Source organism: Diabrotica undecimpunctata, chromosome 7, assembly GCF_040954645.1.
Source record: "Diabrotica undecimpunctata isolate CICGRU chromosome 7, icDiaUnde3, whole genome shotgun sequence".
In the NCBI taxonomy this organism is placed as follows: Eukaryota; Metazoa; Arthropoda; class Insecta; order Coleoptera; family Chrysomelidae; genus Diabrotica; species Diabrotica undecimpunctata.
In genome coordinates, this window is record NC_092809.1 from 22,694,147 (window position 1) to 22,715,267 (window position 21,121).

At 33.2% G+C, this 21,121-nt stretch overlaps 1 protein-coding gene across 1 annotated transcript in view; it reads right to left on the reverse strand.

Annotated features, from left to right (window-relative positions):
- Positions 1–21,121, reverse strand: part of LOC140445061 (uncharacterized) — a 49,292-nt gene that overhangs the window by 4,152 nt on the left and 24,019 nt on the right. The window contains exon 2 of the mRNA XM_072536853.1: positions 4,614–4,745. Coding sequence (XP_072392954.1) covers positions 4,614–4,745 — 132 coding nt within the window. The remainder of the gene's footprint in view (positions 1–4,613; positions 4,746–21,121) is intronic.

A 21,121-nucleotide genomic window follows, 5' to 3' on the forward strand; every position in this document is an offset into this window, starting at 1 on the left:
TTTAATACATCGACAACCGGACTATTCAGAATAGCAGCAAGCAAAGTTAGGATAGCCATGTTGAGCGCCAACATCCGGAACGGATAGGCATCGTAAGAAGAAGAAGAAGAAGCGTATAGAATACGCGTGTTTGATTGAATTAAACTGCCAAGACCATTATTAGCCTGATTTAAGAAACTGATAACAGCTATCTCCCAAAAAATTCTAAAAACTAAACTTATCAGTATAATTTTTTATAATTTCAATGATACAACAATTATTATTATACTAATTTTAAGCACCTTTTTTTTGTTTTTCATTCATTTTTATAAAAAGAAATGACGCGAAATCGTTTTTTGCCTCTTCTGTAAAATTGGGTAAAATGGATTTAGCAGGTTAACACTTTAAGGCGATGATTTGATATTTATTTGACAAAAAGCAAATATCTACAACATAGGATAGGACATAATTCCTGTGACAACACTACCGCTTGACTATAAAGGAGTATATAAGAATTAGGTCAAACTGGCCATACCAAATAACTAGTCTAGAGATAAATATAGCATATATTCAAGGTAGAATCCACGCCCATATCTGAAAAATCATTAAACACATTATACGGATCTGGGATGAAATTTTTTTTGGCAATAATAGATTTTTAAGTATTTTAATGTACTAAATATGGAAAAAAATGTATCTTACTAAAAAATCCTCACTTAAAAGTATTTTTGTATTTGAGATCTTATGTATTACATTTTATAGCCTGTTATGACGGGATGTGGTGACTTAAAAGCCTTTACTTTGACAAAAAAGAAGGAATTATAAACTAAAAAATTACACTATAATAGCCTGCTATGTATCACCAAACGGTAAGATGGAGGAACATAAAGTAAGGTTCCAGAGTGGCAAGCGGTTTACCCCTAAAAAGACGTTTAGAAACGGAACATACCGACTTAATATTTTTTGTATTTCTACAACCTTTTTTATTCGGTTCTATATATTTTTTCAAATTCAAATGTATTTTCCTTTAAATTTTTCCAAGTGGACCGGAAATTGTTATTAACAAATAACAAAACAATTTCCCAAATCGATTAGAGTAAATTCGGCTTTTTTTTAGACGTATCTCAGCGAAGTAAATACTTTTTCACTCTTGATAATTTTTTGAAAAATGCTGTCTTTTCGAGTTAATAACAATTTTTTGTTGAAAAAAATGGCTTAATTAGTGATTTTTGGGATGTTTTTTTCTATAAAACTACTTAATGAATTACAATTCTACAAAAAGCTTTATAATCTTTAAACCTTTACGTATACCTAAGTAAGAATATTTTTACAAGAATAAGTGGTTTTGCTAAAAACATAGTTTTAAATTTAACACGTTGACTGCCGAGCAGGTTGAAGCAGTTTTTCCACCCAGACCATGGTGTTATTTCTTAATTTTCGGCAAGATACACAGCTAGAATTTAACTGTATGCATTTTTCAATATGACATTGGGTTTTTTTTCAGCAATTTCAGGAGTGTATCTCTAACGATACACGCGGCCTGTCCGAATATTTTTTACGACAGGACGGGTGTATCCCTAGTGATACACCGAAATAATGTATACATTTTTTGTTTCAGGTAGACGTTTTGCGGCACAAAGTGGAAAAAAACTAATAAAAAATTAAAGTGGACTTTATTACTTAGTAATTGTGTTAACTGTGAGTGACTGTAAAGACAATGGCTAGAAAATATCTCACACAAGAAGAATTGGAACGATATTGGGAGATAGTGAGCACGAGTGACGAAGAGTCTTTGGATTCAATGACCCTGATTATAATGCCTCGACAATGGACACCAGCGACAATGATAGTAAAAATTCAACGACACTACATAACCCCACTGCTCCAGGAGTTTCTGCAAGCCCTACGAATAATTCCCCAAAGCCAGGAACATCTGGAACTTCACCAAACAGACCACCAACTCAAGGAATATCTGGATCCCAATAAATTTCACAATGGAGGAATTAAGAGAGGTGGGATAAGCTTTAAAAGCCAAAAAGGCACCGGGTCCAGATAGGATACCACCGCAGTTAATAAAAATATTATTCACACATCAACCAGAAGTGTTTATGACAAAAATTTCCACATTAACTAAAATTAGCCAACCTGGTAATATTATTAAAGCCGGAAAGGTCAAATGGAGATAAATTTGTTTAGACCAATCTGTTTGCTGGATACTCTGGGAAAAATATACGAAATACTGCTACAAAACAGATAACAAAAGATGTTGGATGAAGGTTGGGTAGAACAAGTTAAAAACAACAGAAAAAATAGGTAGTTATAGCAATGCTAGATATTCAAAATGCGTTTAATATAGCAAATGCAAATTGGGCCATATTAATCGAAATATTGAAAGACATGATATACTTACATATTATCTAACAAACATTACGTGTGACTAACTATCTAAGAGAAAAATAAAAGTAACTAGTAAAAAATAGTTGGACACAACGTCGGGAGCTCCTCAGGGATCGGTGTTGGGACCGATAATGTGGAACACCATGTACAATGAAGTAGTGGAGTTTGGAATATAAAAACAGTCTCTTTTGCTGATGATCTAGCCATCCCTATGAAGGATTATACAAATTGGGGTTCATAGAAAAGAGAAACAAGGCTCACAGTATCCATAAGAGTAAAAAAATTAATTGGTATTAGCAGCGGAGAAGACAGGTGTTACTAAAAGGAAAATGAAAGAGGGACTTTATGAAGTTTAAGAATTCAAATAATACCAAAAAAAGAGGCGAGATATTTGAGAGTTCAACTCGATGACCGATTTAGTTTCACAAATCAATATAGAGAAGGAGAGAAGGTTGTCAAGAGAGCTGAGGAAAAGACCGCCGTGCGCCGCTTCAGCAAAGATAATGACAAATATAAGGGGTCTAGTTCATACAGAAGGAAGATTTATTTAGAAATAGTACACTATACCGTTCTACATGCGGTCTCAATCTGGGACGAATTATTAAAGAAAAAAAGTACATGGATATGATGTTAAAGGTGCAAAGGGCAAAGGAAACCACTACTAAGTGTGGTAAACGCATATAGGACAATCACAACAATTGCTATACAAGTGATAGCAGGAGTTGTAACAATCATGCCTAAAAATCATACAAACAAGCTGAATTTTGGGCCCCCTTAAAGATGCAAAAAAGTTTACCAGTTTTACCTCCGGGCTTCCCCCTAAACCCCCCCCCGTAGCGAGGTAAAAACGAACAAAAAATCGATTTTCCAATAATCTGTACGCCGTAGAAAAAAATGTTTTACATAAAAAATATAGTTGAGACAATTTTAAACAAAAATGGTTATTAGCACTTTTTGTGTAGAACGAGCCGTTCTCTCAGAAACAACGCTTGTAGCGACCGTCGATTTTGAATGTCAGTTATGTGCGCCAAATTAATCGAGAAAATGGACGAAAATCAAGATGCGTTTTGAAAGTAAACAGTTTTATAATGATTTTATTGATTTGTTTGTTTTTGGGCTTGTTTTATATCTTTTGCGTTATTTGCTTTGCGTTCTCAACCTTTATACTTTCCTTGATACTTATTTAATTTTTCCTTTCATGGTTTTTCAGTTGTGAGATGTCTATTTTTCTTTTCACTTTTCCCTTTTAACTTTCAGTAATCTTTTTAGTCTAAAATCCATTATAACTGGATTGTTCTCTACGCAGAATTGTATAAATCTATCTCCTCTATTATTCCCGGTTCCGAGACCAAGCTCCTATGTTGTCTCTTTCAGCACCACGACTAATTTTGGCATTAAAATTACCCATGAACATCTATGTTATTATAAAACTTTTCACTTCCTTCCTCTGATCTTGTTGGAGCATAGTTATTCTTAATTTCAACAATGCTACTCTATCATTAGAAGAATGCTCTGTTTCCATGGTATCCATCTTTTGTTTTCCTGAACCAGACTATCTTACTTCACTCCCCAACTATCCCAATATGTCTATTAAAGCTTTTCTTGATTACTGTCTCGAAAATGTCGACGCCGTAAGTAAAGAATAGAGTCAACAATTTCACAAAGACATAAAAAAACTTTAGTAAGATACAAAGTAAGCTGGAACTATGATGGGTGACTACTGCTGAACACTCCACAGGAATCTTTCGCACGTGTCGTGCAAGAAAAAAAGTTCGCAAACAAGGTTTGTTGAAGCCAAAAGACGTTTTTACAAAGAACTAATGAAGTAATATAATTTAACGTTTATCTTTAATTTATTAACATTATGTTGTGTTTAGTTATTGTCAAAACATGAGCTTTCACTTATGCTATTTATATTATTTCCTGTCCTGCGAAAAATTTCGACGTCATAGAGAAAAACGGTGGTACTTTTCGAATATATACCAAATAAACATAAAAATTAACCATCACAGTTAAAACAATTTAATTTCATAATTAAAGACTTGTGATATTAACAAGTAAAAATTTAAAAGTGTGACCATGTAACAATTACGAACTACGCTATTATACCAAGCTGAAAGCTTAGGTATATATAATTTGTTGTATCTATTCAATGTTAATAACTACTATCATTGAATTTGGGTGTATCTCAAATCTAAAATATAATAAGTCTCTATTCTTATAACAACTAGACTTACCTTTATATGTTGTTTTTTGGCAAACGGCTATTTGATTTTGGTCCGCAGGATTACCGCAGGTAATTTTTTGCCAATCTTTCATATCTTTTTTGCAGCCATCGTCAGAGCAAGAGTAGCATTCAAGTGCGCTTACTAAAAAGACAAATATTTAATTGTAGTTTTATAACTAGGTAAATCTTTGAAAAATATAAGAAAGATTTAAAAAGAAAATAAATTTTTAACCAAAAATCGAAAATCAAAATCTAAATCAAATAATATACCTAAAGTATAAGACATGGTAAAAAAATAGATTTACAAAAATATTGCCAAACTCTGTAATATGCTTATTAAAAGATACGAATTTCTTTCTGTAAATGATATAGACATGAAATGAAACAAATCAAAAGTTTCTTGTAGGTTTATAGTGACAGTAGTATTATTCGTTTTCAATAAATAAAAAAAGACCCCGTAGCCTATTAGACCTTTTAACACTGAGACATGAAAGATCTTTTGTAGATACTCTACATCTACGATTTGCCAAAAAGATCTAGGCTTCCAAGAAAGTTCGTTTCATAGACACGGTTGTAATCTCGTCATTTTCTAAAAAGACCTGTTCCAGATATTTATGGTGATGGCAAACAATTGGCCTGTAGTATATTCGGTTGCTTCCTCTAAATTTTAGCAGAATTTTCATATTGTTCTGTCTACCTTGTCCATTTTAGAGAGATGATATATGAGTGAGTAGTATCTAGTAACTCTGAATTCAGTTTTCTAAAGCTCTAAATTATTGTAATGATCTCCACAAATGACTCATTTGTAAAGATTTAAAAATGTTAAATCTTTGGGTCGGCTTACTTATACTACCTCTTCATGTAAAATTAAGAGTAATAAAATAATTCACACAAGCTCTTCATAAAGATGGTGCATGTTATCAACATATTCTAACTGAATTTCTTAATTTATTCATTCATTTATTATTTAAAAGAATTCAAACCCAGAATAACAGCATGTAAAGACAAAGATGGTTCCATAATTAGTGACAAAGAACAGATACTAAACAGGTGGGCGAATCATTTTGAAGAACTGCTTAGCGATAGTCATGAAGAAGACCAAATAGAAATTACTTTGCCTGAAATGGATGAAAACGCTCAAGAGCCGCCCCCCACCGAAGAAGAAATTAGAGAAGCCATTTCAAAACTGAAAAATAACAAAGCTCCCGGTTTGGACAATCTTCCTGCCGAACTCTTTAAGAATGGTGGTGACACCCTTTTTAAACACATGCATGAATTAGTAACCAAAATCTGGCAACCTAAGGAAACGCCCGCGGATTAGAAATTATGTGTAATGCATCCTCTTCACAAAAAGGGAGATATGATGGTATGTGATAATTATAGGGGCATCACCCTACTTAACGTGGCATACAAAGTATTGTCCAACGTATTGTACAGAAGATTGATCCCCTATGCTGAACAAATAGTTGGGAACTACCATTGCGGTTTCCGACCCAATAAATCAACAACGGATCAAATCTTCACAGTCAGACAGATTCTTGAGAAAACGCTTGAGTTCGGAGTCGACACCCACCACATATTCGTGGATTTCAAAGCCGCATATGACTCAGTCAACAGACAAAAACTTCTACAGGCTATAGTGGAATTTCAAATGCCGCTTCATCTTGTTCAACTAACGGAACTTACACTCACAGGCGTAGAGAGTATAGGCAGAATCCAAAACGACTTTTCCAGACCCTTCCATTGTAAAAATGGACTGAAACAGGGAGACGGACTGTCGTGTCTCTTATTTAACTTTGCACTAGAAAAAGTAATTCGAGAGTGCCATATTAATACGAATGGCACCATCTTTAATAAATCTGTACAAGTGGTCGGATATGCAGATGGCATAGACATTATTGCTAGGTCCACAGAATCTCTGATCGAAGCATTTCGATCACTAAGGGCGTCTGCACTTAGAATGGGTTTAAAAATAAACGCACAGAAAACCAAGTATATGTATTGTACTAGATCAGGCAACCAGATACCTAGACTATTAATTGATGATCTGGAACTGGAAGGAGTGGACACCTTCGTCTACCTGAGCTCGCTGCTGACCAAAGACAACAATGTCAGCGAAGAAATTAAAAGAAGAATAGTGCTTGCCAATAAGTGCTATTATGGCTCGAGAAAACATATGGCCCCAAAACTACCCAGAAAAATTAAAGTTACCATATATAAAACACTAATAAGGCCAGTGTTAACATACGGGTCTGAAACGTGGTCACTTACACATAACGACCAAGAATTGCTTAAACGTTTCAAGAGAAAAAATCTAAGGAAAATATGTGGAGGAATCCAAGAACAGGGTTTGTGGTGTAGGCGCTACAACTTTGTTATATAGAAATTTTGGGGAACCTGACGTTGTAAAATGTATTAAATTAGCACGCCTTCGATGGGTAGGACATGTAATTAGGCGAGATGAACATGCAACGATCAGAAAAATTTTCGACCGAAGAGGACCAGTGGGAAGATGAGCCAGAGGAAGACCAAAACAGGTATCAAGATAACATAGAGGATGATCTAAAATCCATTGGAGTTAAAGCATGGAGAAGAGTTGCCAGAGACAAGGACGAATGGAAGATTGTTCTGAAGAAGGCTTTGGCTCATAACGAGCTGTAATGCCACTGATGCTGATGATAAAGTTGAAGAATGTATTTTTGTAGGCCTGGACATTAGGAAGCTAATGAAAGATGACAAGTTTAAGAAAATTATGACACTATCAGAAAAATAAGCATGGGTTAATTTTAAAGAGGTTGTCCAGAATTTTCTAGGAAATCATCGAGATTTCGAATACAAAACAATTCTATTAACAGTACTAAAAATTTTTCAAAAACTAGGCTGCTTGATAAGCTTGAAATTACAATTTTTGTTGTCTCATTATAAATTATTTTCCAGAAAATGTAGGTGCATTCAGCAAAGAGATGGGAGAACGATTTTACCAAAAGAGAAAAGACGTTATAGACGTGAACATAGACGCAAGACACTCAAACGATCGTTTGCATTAAAGCGAGATCGATTTTATAAAATAAAAACTGAACCTAAATTTATACCCATTATTTTTATTTACTCTTACCCATTTGCAAGAAAAAGAATTTAAGGTATTATTTTAGGATAGAAAAAATAATGGGTCTACATAACCTCAAAAATAGCCAAAACCGCTATTTTTACACTTTTAGGTTAGGATATCGCAGAAACCAGAGCAAATTCGGCAATTTGGAGCTCAGATTCGTATACGTCGTTTGGAAAAGTATACTCTATTTTTTGGGCCTCATGCTTGTCGGTCTTCATTTCTCTCTTACTATAAACCATTGCAAAGTGTGTATTGTGTTTAATTACCTTTACACTTTCTTGTCCGAGAGTAAAGTAGGGAAGTTTTTTTTGCGTACTCTTATTTTGTCTTTTGCTCTTTCCTCATACATATATTGAAACAAATATTTTATTAAAAAAAAATAAGTTATCAGCTTTAACTCATTAACTATACCTACTTACTATTATTCTTCAGACTTTCTTTGAAACTGTTATATGATTCGCAATTGCTGGTAAAGACAGATTAGGCTAATAACATCTACTTTCAGAATAGAACGTGTAAGGGAAAATTTTGTCAATATCAAAACGTGTTATTTCGATTAGGGCCGATTAGGCGATTTTTGACATTTATATTCTCGGTGATAGTTAGAATTACAAATGTAAAAATTTAAGTTATCAAATAAAAAATATTTCTCCTGTTAACAATAATAATATAATCCTCCCCACTCATTCTCTGGCAGACAAAAGGAGCTCTCTCGGTCATAATCAATAAAATGTTCCTTAGCGGAATCCAACTGGCGCCACGAAGCCCAAATCGGGGTCGAGGATATTTTATTACATTCAAACCACCCTTTAAAATACGGAAAATCGGAGGATATGGCTGACATTGTATGCTCCAATAATGCTGTCATAAAGAATCCGAATAAAGGTTAATTTGAAATAGAAAGAAACGTAAAATCAAAATGGTTTATACGGTACATAGAGTCAAATATTAAGACAATAAAACATTAAAAACTTTGTTTTCAAAACTTCCACAAAATTTCGACAGACAGACAGAGTGCCTTTCTAACATGATCTATTTTTGGTATGTATTTACACTTTATAGTCTTTAACTGAATAGATTGAGGAGGGGAGAACTGTTTGTCTCAAGTCTCAAGACAATTTAAGAAATCTGTGTGATGTAGTTAAATGAAATATGTCATACTCATACACTGTCTAAGTTTTAAAATTTGTTTATACGCTTGATTTTTTTCCAATCATCGTTTTAATTTGTGTTTCATTTCTTTTATTTTAATGTAAATTGTTATATTTGTTTACTAATTGAAGGTTCTGGTGCAGATGGAGGTTCCATTTTGGATTTCATTCTTATTTGGCAAAATGTGATATTATTAATAACTAGTAAAAAACATAGTAGCTTGAAAACTGAGACATTAAATACTAAAATATTTATAGTAATAGTTTGTGGTTTATTTTAAAATCTTAACATATCATCAATAATCATTTATTCTTTCCGTTACAATTAATAATAAAAAACACGCTTCGATATCATGTTACCGCTATTTTTCCTCGTCTCAATATAAAAATTAATAAAAAAGGTTTCATTTTTACGATCACAAATGGTCATAAAATGTTTCTTTCTAGTATCTATAAAAACTACTTTGAAAATTCATTAGTAAAAACAGGTATTAATGTCTATTAATGTATAAACAATAAATCTTTCAGCTTTATTGTTTTATATTATGAATTTTCTTCGTAAATATATCGAAAAAATAGCTTTCTGGAATTATAAACCACTGTTTGGAACATAACAGTTCGTTAAAACCGCTAAAAATATTAATTTTGGCAGTTTTTCTTTCCTGTAAATTATCAGATTAGGACGGCATTTAAGAATTCCGCTCTCAGTTTCCATGTAGGACAGTTTATCCCGGCATTTCGGTATTGTACAATCGCATCGCATCTCTAGCACTTCTCTCGCCAACCTCATGGTGTAATTACAATTATTTCGTAAATTGTACGTATACTACGTAAAATTATTTTCGTATATAGCAGAAAAATCTATCTATCTATATAAGGATTTTTACAGCTGTCGCCGCCTTCCTTCTTTCAGCGAACGTCTCCAGTCCTTTCTGTTCTGCCATTCTCCATCTCTAAGGTCTCGTCTTTCCATGGCCTCGTCCACTTCATCCCTCCATGATCTTCGAGGTCTACCTCTTTTCCTCCTTCCTATTGGGCTCCAATCCGAAATCTTTACTATCCACCTTGTATGATCTGTTCTTCTCACATGCCCATACCAAATTAAACGTTTTTCTTCGATGTAGCTGAGTATGTCTTGTTCTACTGCCATTCTTCGTTTTATCTCCTCATTTCTGATGCGATCCATTTTTCTCACTCTGCAGCTTCTTCTCATGAACTCCATTTTAGTTGCTGTGATTTTGGACCTGTTTCGTTTATTTATTACCCAATTCTCTGCTAAATAGGTCATTATACTGCGTACCAAGGTGTTATAAATTCTCTTCTTTGTATTTCTGGTAATCTGTCTATCCCACACTACCCCGTTCATTTGTTTAATACATGTTCTTGTCTGTGCTAATCTGCTGGTTATCTCTTGCTCGGTGGTTCCATTTTTTGAGAGTATGAATCCTAAATATTTGAATTTGTCAGTGCCGTTAATTTCCCTATTATCGTCCATTTCCAAGTTTCTCACTGGTTCTTGCTCTCTTGTTAAATATTCGGTCTTTTCTAGATTTATTTCCACTCCATTTTCTGTGTATTCCTTTTCTAATTTTCGGAGCATATGGCACAGATCTTCTTCATCTTGAGCCGTTACCACTTGGTCATCTGCAAAGCTTAATGTGTACAAGAAGTTGTCCCGGATTGGTATTCCCATCCCTTCACATTTCCTTTTCCATTGGAGTATTTCCATTTTCCTATGAATGCCATGTGTACTGGTCTATTTTTTGCCATTTTTTTTTTCAACTAATTGTTGGAGTGTATATATGTGGTCTATGCAAGATCTTCCTGCCGTGAACTCCGCCTGATCTTCTCCGATTTTATTTAAGATAGATTTTTCCAGTTTTTCTTTTAGTATTTTTCCATATAAACTGCCCATGCATGCTATCACACTGATGCCTCTGTAGTTCTCGCATTTCTTCTTATCTCCCTTTTTATGTATCGAGGTTATACATGCTTTGGACCATTCATCTGGTATTTCGTTCAGGTTTATAGTGTTACTGAACATTTCGTGTATAATTCTGTGTAGTTTGTCCGTTCCGTACTTAATTAGTTCATTAACGATTCCTCCAGGTCCCCCTGATATTTTGTTCTTTAAAGTCTTTATGGCATTCTTTACTTCGATTAATGTTATCTCAATCTGTTCTTCATTCTGATTTCGTTGTTGTTCCTGTTCTGTGTCTGTCTCTATGAAATCTGGGCGGTTTTCTGTGAGTAGTTCTTTATAGTAGTCTTCCCACTCTTTTTCTGATATGTATTGTATTTGGACCTTTTCGTTGTTATTCTTCCTTAAAGATTTCCGTATTTTCTAGGATTCCGAATTCCTTGTTCCTTCTATGTATTGTTCAATTTGTGAACATGTTTCTTCCCATTCTTCATTCTTTTCTTTTGCCCTTCTTCGTTTTACTTCTCTGTTTTTCTCTTTGTACTTCTGTGTGTCTTCTGGGGATTGGGTGCTCATACTTTTCATATATAGAATTTTCTTCTCCTCAATACATTTTTTGGTTTCTTTGTTTATTTTTTACTTTGTGTTGGGTATTTCTTTTCTCAAGTTTCCCCAAAGCTTCTAATGCCGCCTTTTTATGCTGTGTTTGACGTGCTCGTACGTTTCTTTGACGTTTCTGAAACCGAAATCCTGTAACTTCTGGTCCAGTCTTCTCTGGTATAGGTCCCTTATGGATTCCCCTTAAAGTAAATTTATGCTGAACTTCATTTCTTCTTCTTTCTGTTCATTTTCTACTTGGTCTTCTTCGTGTTCTTTCTTCCTTCTAGTTTGGGTGTTCAACGTGTAGGGAAACTCCATTTGTGAAATTATTAATCGGTGGTCAGTGCCACATTCGGCTCCTCTCTTTACTCGTGTATCTCTAATTTTGATAGTACTACTTTTGCTGACAATTATGTAATCGATAATGGATCTGATGTTTCTCGTTGTTTGTACATACGTGTATTTATGTATGTCCTTATGTCTGAAAAAGCCGTTAGTGGCAGAAAAATAAGAACAAAATTAATCTTAGTTAAATACGTCTTTGTAACAAAGTATTTTTGTAATAGTGCAACATAAAATAAAGTGATTTTAAATTCATCAAACATTTTTTACTACTACTTCGACATTTTCGATTATTTAATCGAAGTCTTCATACTCAGACAGTTCCAACGTCTGGCTCTCTAGTTATGTGGTAGAAAAGGAAACAGTTCACCACAGTTTATTAACATTTTTTTACGCGCTAGTAGCACGTTTAAACATATTTCTTGTTTGTTCTTACTTTATTTAAATAAACTTATATTAGTTTTATATCTTTTTCTGGTAACCTCTTTAGTTGCTTCTAAGTGGACCTTTCTTTCTTTTCTCTGTGACTATAAAACATATGTTAGTGTGTATTTTGAGTTAATTATCTTGGAGGTTATAGGACAAGGAAGTAGAAAAATATATTTTCACAATAAAAAAAAAAGATTACCGAAATATATGAGTGTGTTCGGACAATTATTAAACAAGATCGCCGAGCTTCTTCACGATAATTAGCTTTAAAATAGAATTTAGGTTTTAAAGTAGACCAATTTAAAAACACACTTGTTTTAGGAGATTAAAAAAAATGGGTTTTGTTTACTACAAGGCAAGTTTTCACAGCAACACCTGTCACCTCTTAAATATTAAAAATTATCATCTCACTTTAGGTAAAGGAAAATGACTTGCTATAACGAAACAAAACAAAACCGATTTTATAGACAAAAGAGATCCGAAATTGGATTAAACACTAGTTATTTGGAGTGATGAATCGTTTAAGGTATGTATAAGCGATACAAGAAGTAGTTATTCGAATGATAGGGGAAGAATATCACAAATATTGCCTCAAAAGAAAGGTAAAGTGTCCGCCATCTGTGATGGTCTGATGGAGTTGGGCATATCATTTGTATTGATTTTACTCTAAATGCTGTAAAGTACAAAAGTATTTTACAAAAAATTATTGCCTTTTAGCGAAATCATGAATATTCCTGTTTTAAAATGGCCTTCAAGCAGTCCTGATCTATCTCCTATAGAGACTCTTTGGCATAAATGAAAAAGCACTTCGAAATACCAGTTCGCACAATTCCTAAATTTGTAACGAAAAACAGCTCAGATGGTCAAAAAGAAGAAGACCAGGAGGTAATAAGCTGATCTTACACAAGATCTTTACAAAAACCTCGTTTCTCAGAATAGGGAACTTCTTTGGGGTGGGTAAGGATATGACTAATAGAAGAATAATAGATAAATGACAAATAGGTAACAATTAGGTAAGTTTGACAAAAGAGTAACAATAAATATTGAGTTATAGGAATTTCAAAAGTTAGGGCACCAAGTAGTCTTGACCTGAGATTTATAAAGGACTAATCAAACTTTAAATCAGCATTAAATCAAAGGAATCAATCTAAACTATTAATTAATATTAACCTGCTTACCTACGTAATGTAAAAAAATTATAGTCAACCAAATAAGATTAAAAAAAAATAATAAACTTCTAAAAGCCTGTATTTATTCATTATTATTAAAAATTGACATATAAAGACAACAAACTATCATCTAAATAAATTGCGGTCACATGATTAGTTAAAAAAAATAGGTAATTGTTCAAAAAAACAAATTAATCATTGCTTAAAATTTCAAAAATGAAAAGAAGAGATAGAGACCACAATTTTCGACCGAAAAAAGCTTTTTTGGTTGGTACTATTTAATAATATTTGATACAAATTACCTTAGACAAGGAAAGAGAGGGGACGTGTAATCGTATGGAATTGACTAAAGCCAAACCGGCACCAGAAAGGTTGCCAGGTCATATTTTATTTCTTCAGTAGATTGAGAATAATGGATATATATAAATAAATAGATTTTTTTCAAAATTTATAATTTAACACTGACATAATGATCACTTTTTGAACCTGATTTTATCATTACATATTTTTTAGTAGATCGATATAGTGTTTCAGTAAATCAGTTAATTCAAGTTGAAATCAGTAGATCTACTGAAAAATCAGTAGGCCTGGTAACCCTGCGAGAGGTAGTAATGGGCAATGTACAGGCACCAAAGATGGCGGTCACATCGAAACTATACCCTGAATTCAATAGGATTGTCATTGCAGACATTTTATAGTTCGTTAACACTCGGGATAAGCTGCTATATATTTATTTCTTTATTAGCACATAAATCTACTTCTCAATTATCATTTTTGCCGGTTACATATGTTGGAAGTCCGTATAGACTCGCCTTGTTGCGAAATTTATTATTTAGTCCGCTTGCAGCTTATCCGTGCCATTGAGGTATACCCTGAATGCCAATAGAGAGACAGGCGGAAACCGTTATTTCTCTTAGAAAGTAATATTCTTAATGCAATACGGCAACATTGTGAAAACTCACCCACAAATAACCATTAAAATGAGGTGCCTGGTAGTATTTCATGAGCGTACCGTCGGGTAACATCATGGCATCAAAACCAACGTGCAGTACATCTGTTATTAAACAAAATAAAAGGTGGTTATCTGTGAGAGAAAAGCAAATTATAAAATCGGTTTATGAGGGATTGCGTAGAAGATATTATCAAGATATGCTTATAGAGGACGTCGCGGCATTGTGTGGAGATTTAACGAAAGTATCGGCTCGTACGGTTTGCCGAATAATTCAAGGTAACAAACCTATCCAAAAACCAATGCATAAAGGACGTGCAAAAATTGTATTGGACGATAGTACAAAAAGTATAATCCGAAGAAAAGTTCATGGATTTTATGTTAGGAACGAACTGCCCACGTTAAAGGCTATTCAACGAGGAGTTAATGCAGACGCAGATGATACTTTAAATAAAATATCCATGAAAGTATTACAAAGAACTTTACATGAAATGGACTTTCGGTATGTGAAGAGAAATCGGAAAAGTTTGTTGATCGAGAGAGACCAATTGGTGATATGGCGGAGAAAATATTTTCAAAAAATTCGTGATTTTAGACGACTTGGTAAAAAAATTTATTATACGGACGAAACGTGGTTGAATGAGGGTCATACGAAATAGTATAGCGTCATAAGTATGGCAAGACTTGAATATTAAAAGTGCGCGTCAGGTTTTCATTGAGGGACTTTCAACCTGCTTAAAAGCACCTTCGAGCAAAGGAAGACGTCTCATTATAACGCACATTGGAAGTGCTTCAGGTTTTTTACAAGTTGGTTTAAAAGTGTTTACCTCAATCAAAACGGGCGATTATCATGAGGATATGAATTCGGATGTGTTTGAAAAGTGGTTTTCGTCTATACTGACTCTTGTAGATCCTGGTTCGGTAATTATAATGGACAATGCACCTTATCACAGCCGTCGTATGGAAAAAATACCGACTTCTGCACCTCTAAAGGCAGATATAATAGATTGGTTAAGAAGTAAAAATACAGATTTTGATGAATCCATGATAAAGGTTCAATTACTTGATATAGTGTGCGAACATAAGAGTTCATACATCAGATTTGCAGTGGGCGAAATGACACGTGAGCATGGCATCACCGTATTAAGAACTCCACAGTATCTTTGTGAACTGAATCCCATCGAGCTGATATGGGCACAAATAAAAAATGAGGTAGCGCAAAAGAATACAACCTTTAAATTAAAAGATGTTAAATTATTATTAGACCAAGCCATACAAAACATAACCGCTTCCAACTGGAAGCATTAAACATACACAGAAAGGAGAAAATAAAATGTGGGACGTAGACACGCGTGTTGATGTTCTTATCGAGCCCATTATCATTACTCCAGGAGAAGACAGTAGTAATAGTGAATTAACAACAGGAAGTGATGCAGAATAAAAATAATTCTTTAAAATAATTTACGTAAAACTCTCATGTAGAAATTGATTGTAAATAAAAGTTCAAAAGGAAAAACAAGGTTGTTTCGGGAATTCTATTATTTCCATTTTAATCGTATTTAATTGGAAATTCCCAGGTATTATATTTGTGTTCTTGGAAATTGCTCAATTTGAATGCTACGTCGTGTTTAGTTTAAAACGCATATTATGACTAACGAGGGTTTTTCAAAAGGTTAATCTGATAATTCGTCTACAGTTTGATGTCTTAATGGTGAAAAATTTTATAAATAGCAGTGGAAGATATTCTATTGGGGAAATGTAAGGCGATACAATAGTTATTCTTACGTCTATTACTAAAAGTTTCGTTTATATTTTTAAGTTATCTTCTTTCCTGTTTGTTATGAATTTAAGATATTTATAAATGATAGGTTTTTTTTATTACAAATTATTACGAACCAGAAATATATTCGTAACATTTCATTATTATAAGGGAAGAAAGTTTTGGATTTAAAATATAATATAATTTAGCACCTCGACACCGTAAGGTACAAGAGGACGGCTTAAGTAAGTATAATTTAGCATTTGAGATGTTGTAAAATAAACATGTACATATTTCTTAAACTAAAAATAATATAAATGAATGAAAATATTGTGTGTACATCTGGCTTACACAATTAATGGTTAAGACGTAATATTTTGAATATAATATTTTTACATAACATTTTAACAAAATATATTTAACATAAATTAACAATTTGACCGTTGACGCAAAAATATTTTTATGTACAAGTTCCCTATTATTTCCCTTATTTTAAAAATATACACGCCACCATTGAACTACACGCGTCTCTCATCTCGGACCCCTCGAGGGTCTATCATTTCTAAGCGATAACCTGACTATCCTATTGAATTCCGACTGTAGCTTCACTTTTCGAAGGTTTATTAAATGAGTGTTACCTGTCCTCTCTCTTTCCTTGTCTAAGCAAATTACATATAATATTATGTACTTGCAATCACGAAGTCCGTAGCTTTTTAATAAATATAAATGAATCATATTAATTTAAGTACATAAAATTCTCAAAAAAAAACGTTGTTTCTTTTTAAATAAAAATAAGTACAAATTTAATAATATAGTGAGATATACGAATGTACACGACATACGAATGTGTCTCTAATTGACCTTAAGCTCTAACAAAACAGTCTATAAAAAATATTTAAACACTCATTTAGAAGTTCGTCGGCCTCGGGAAGGCCATATGCTAACGCCAAAAAAACAAGTGGGGCCAAATAGGTCCACGTAAAAAAATAAGGGTGCAATACCCTCAAATCTTTTTCTTCTCATCGGCATGAAGACAGAAATGCAGGGATTAGTATTTTAATGGGAATAAGCCACAATTGAAGTTTACAATAAGTTTATTGACGTTTTAATTTTCATAAATGCAGTAGGATATGGTTACCCATATTAAAAGAGGAAGTTAATAAAAGGAAAATACCATTATTAGAAGTCAGTAACATATCGAGGACACATCATTCATGTTTTTTAAATAACATAAATTAGAATTTGGAGGTTTTTTTCCTGGTTTTTCCTCATGATTTACTATGGAATCACTAACAGGAGAATTTTATCGTCATCATGGCATGCGGTTGTCGTTTTAAAGACGAATCACATGCTATGATTTTTTCTGACGGATATTCTCAAGTTAAAGTTGATTTCATGTAATCGAATGAACTATCTTACAATAAATATACAATTAATATATGTCTGGATTGTCAATATAAATGAGCCAGATAAAATTAAATTATTAGAAGAATTTTTTACCAAGTAGCAAAAAACAAAATTTGTTTAATTTATTACTATTTTGTATTTTGATAACAATTTCCGAAACGTCAATAAACTTATTTTAAACTTAAATTGTGGCTTATTCTTATTAAAATTGTAATTACTTTAAGATGCCGAAAGAACATGGCTTCAGAACAATACTACGAAATGCAGAGAAGAGGGATAACGAAGCAATTTAGGAAGGTCAATTCAATAATTAGCCGCGGATTAATCAACCCTATGAATAAAAGACAAACTTTCTTTATAACGAGTTTAAATAAATTGACACAAAAAACAATTAAACTTACTACCTATGTGAGTTTTTTCACTACTAAATAATAAATTTACGTCTGCAGACATGTCAGAACTAAGAATGACAGAATTTGTTGAGTTTAATTCATTTTATAACCTTTTACAGACTAATTTGAGTGGTGATATACAGTGTGTAAAAGCCAAATGGAATAAATTCATTATTTAGGTTACTGTACATATTTATAAAAAATCCCGAAACACGTCAAATTTAAATTATAACTTGACATTCTATAACGTGAAAATGCAACCCCTAGCTTCAACCCCCTTAGAATGACAGGTACAACCCCCAATTTTTAAAATAGGAAGTATAGGCTTGTGATATATCGTTTGAAAGGTCTTTTCATTCTCCATTCAAAAATGCTGTCGCTTTCAAGTTTGTTAAGATTAATTAAGATAAAATAAATTAAAATCATGTGGTTACCGAAATTCGCTACAATACAATCAAAAACTAAAATGTAATGCAAAACGTAATAAAATGTAGAACACGAAAAAGAACTATGAATGTTAATGAAGTAGATGTTCAAAATGTTCACCGCGAACGTCTTGGTAACATCCTAATCTCAAATAAAACTGTCTTCTAACATTATTTAACATAACAGGCGTGATCGACCTAATCGCAAGCGTTATTCGTTCTTTTAAGTCATTTAAATCAGAAGGTTTAGTTTTGTACACATGGCTCTTCACATATCCCCATAAAAAGGAATCTAATAATGTAAGATCAGGTGATCGCGCTGGCCATTCAATCGATCCTCGCCTCCCTATCCACCGATTGGGAAATATTGTATCGAGGTACTGCCGGACATTAAGTAGGTAATGTGGTGGTGCTCCATCCTGCTGAAACCATATCGTATTCGCTGGAACTTGAGTGTTTCCTGGATCAGGATATAAATTTGCCAACGTTGGAATGACATCATTTTGAAGTAGTGCCAAATAATTGTTGCCATTCAAGCTGCCCTCAATGAAAAAGGGACCAATGATATTGTTTCCTACAATCCCTGCCCAAACATTAAACTTTTGAGGGTATTGAGTGTGCTCTTCTCTCATCCAGTGAGGATTTTCCGTGGCCCAGTAGCGGCAATTTTGCCGATTAGCATGACCGTTAAGTGAAAAAGTACACTCATCAGAAAACATAACCTCTTCTAATTGGATAATATTGTTATCCAACATGTCCATCATTTGCTCACAAAAAAAGTTCTCCTGTCAAAATCGTCTTCCATGAGCTCCTGAGTAGGTATCATCTTATAGGGATGCAATTTATTTTCTTTTAATATGTTTACTATCGATGTATGGTTAGCATTGAATGTAGTGGATGCCTGTCTATACGATGTATGTGGATTTTCCTGAAACTCAAGCAACACATTTAATTTGAGTTCATCACTCAGTGCATTGGCAGCTGCTTTTTTTATCTGCCTTACATGACCAAACTCGCGAAACTGCTTCTCTATTTTACTTATTGTTCCTTGGGATATAGCCGGTAAATTAGAAAATTTCTCATGAAATAGGCGAGTTACTTCCTGTTGTGTTCGGGTGTTATCTCCGTAACCAATCATTTGTAAAACTGTTATTTTATGCATTTCCGTTAATCTAACCATTTTTCAGAATTGAATTGAACGAACTTTTTACTTAAATTAAAATACTGACAACTTAAATAAAACAATTTACTAATGCGTGTTAAAATAACGTTGCCACGGAAATTCTTTTAAGTTTTTTAATGGTTACCATCTAAAAACCACATTGCTATGGTTTTTGTTCACTTTCTCATTATCAAGACCTAAACGGGAAATAAGTTTTGAGTATATTTTAGCGAATTTCGGTAACCACATGATTTTAATTTATTTTATCTTAATTAATCTTAATAAACTTGAAAGCGACAATATTTTTGAATGGAGAATAAAAAGACCTTTCAAACGATATATCACAAGCCTATACTTCCTATTTTAAAAATTGGGGGTTGTACCTGTCATTCTAAGGGGGTTGAAGGTAGGGGTTGCATTTTCACGTTAAAGAATGTCAAGTTATAATTTAAATTTGACGTGATTCGGGATTTTTTATAAATATGTACAGTAACCTAAATAATGAATTTATTCCATTTGGCTTTTACACACTGTATAGATGTCTATATATAATAAATCAAAAAGGTCCAAAAATAACAAAAGAAGAAGTTATTTATGGAGTAGTTAGTGTTCTTTCTTCCTATAAGCGAGTTTAGGTCGAGAGTAACCATTTATTATTTGTAAGTTGTATTGTCTTGTATTGCATGAGATTATTTTAGACAACAATATATGTATTGCTCAAGAATATTTAGATTACATTGTCGCACTATAGAGTGGCTTTATTTCTTTTTATTCTGAGTAGATTTTTATCATGCTTCTTGTATAGTTTTGCAAAAAAGGAAAAACAAAAGTAAAAACGTTGTCTATAGGGAATTAAATCACTGGACTTACCTTTTACAATCAGTTATATTAATCACAAACTAAGAAAAACTATTTTTAGTATCTCTGAATTTTGCTGAGATGCGGTTGACGGGTAATATTAACAAAGTGTCGTGCAGGTATCGGTGTCAACCAGTGACGCACCCAGGGGGAAGTTTTGGGGGGTCAAAACCCTCCCCCCCCAGGACCCTATTCCGACACTGTTACTAACAAATTTTAAGGACTCAAAATGGAGGTAACATCATACAAAAAATTCGGTGACCAACCAAATCCCCCCTCCCCCGAGGCAAATTCTAGGTGCGCTACTGGTGTCAACGTAATTCGGATTGAACCGATATGAAAATAGAATCTGTGCTTGTTCTTTCTAGTTGACGAGCATCATAGTTGTGAGAAGAAACATAGTTGTAGTCCTTTCACTCAGCTTTAGAATATTTTGATTTATTCAGGAAAACATACAACACAAACATTGCTACTTCTCTCTATTAATACCCCAAAGAACCTTACTGTTGAGACTTCTTTTATTGAACAAAAAATGGAACAATGAATAATGGGAGTATATTATTCATTAGTTATAAATATAAACTTTCCATTTGTAAAGATTAATCTATAAACTACTATAAAATTTCAATAATAAACATTTAAACATTTATTTTAATTAGTTTTGATATAAACAATATTTTATGTACATTAAAAATCAGTTTGTGTGATTTGTAATAAAAATATAATAATAAATAATGGCAAAATAATATTTGATTAAGAAAATATTACAGATGTGCAGGTACATGTGAGTCACAGGTAAGATAAACTTACCACTTAAGGGGTAAGTTTTTTTGGCGAAACAT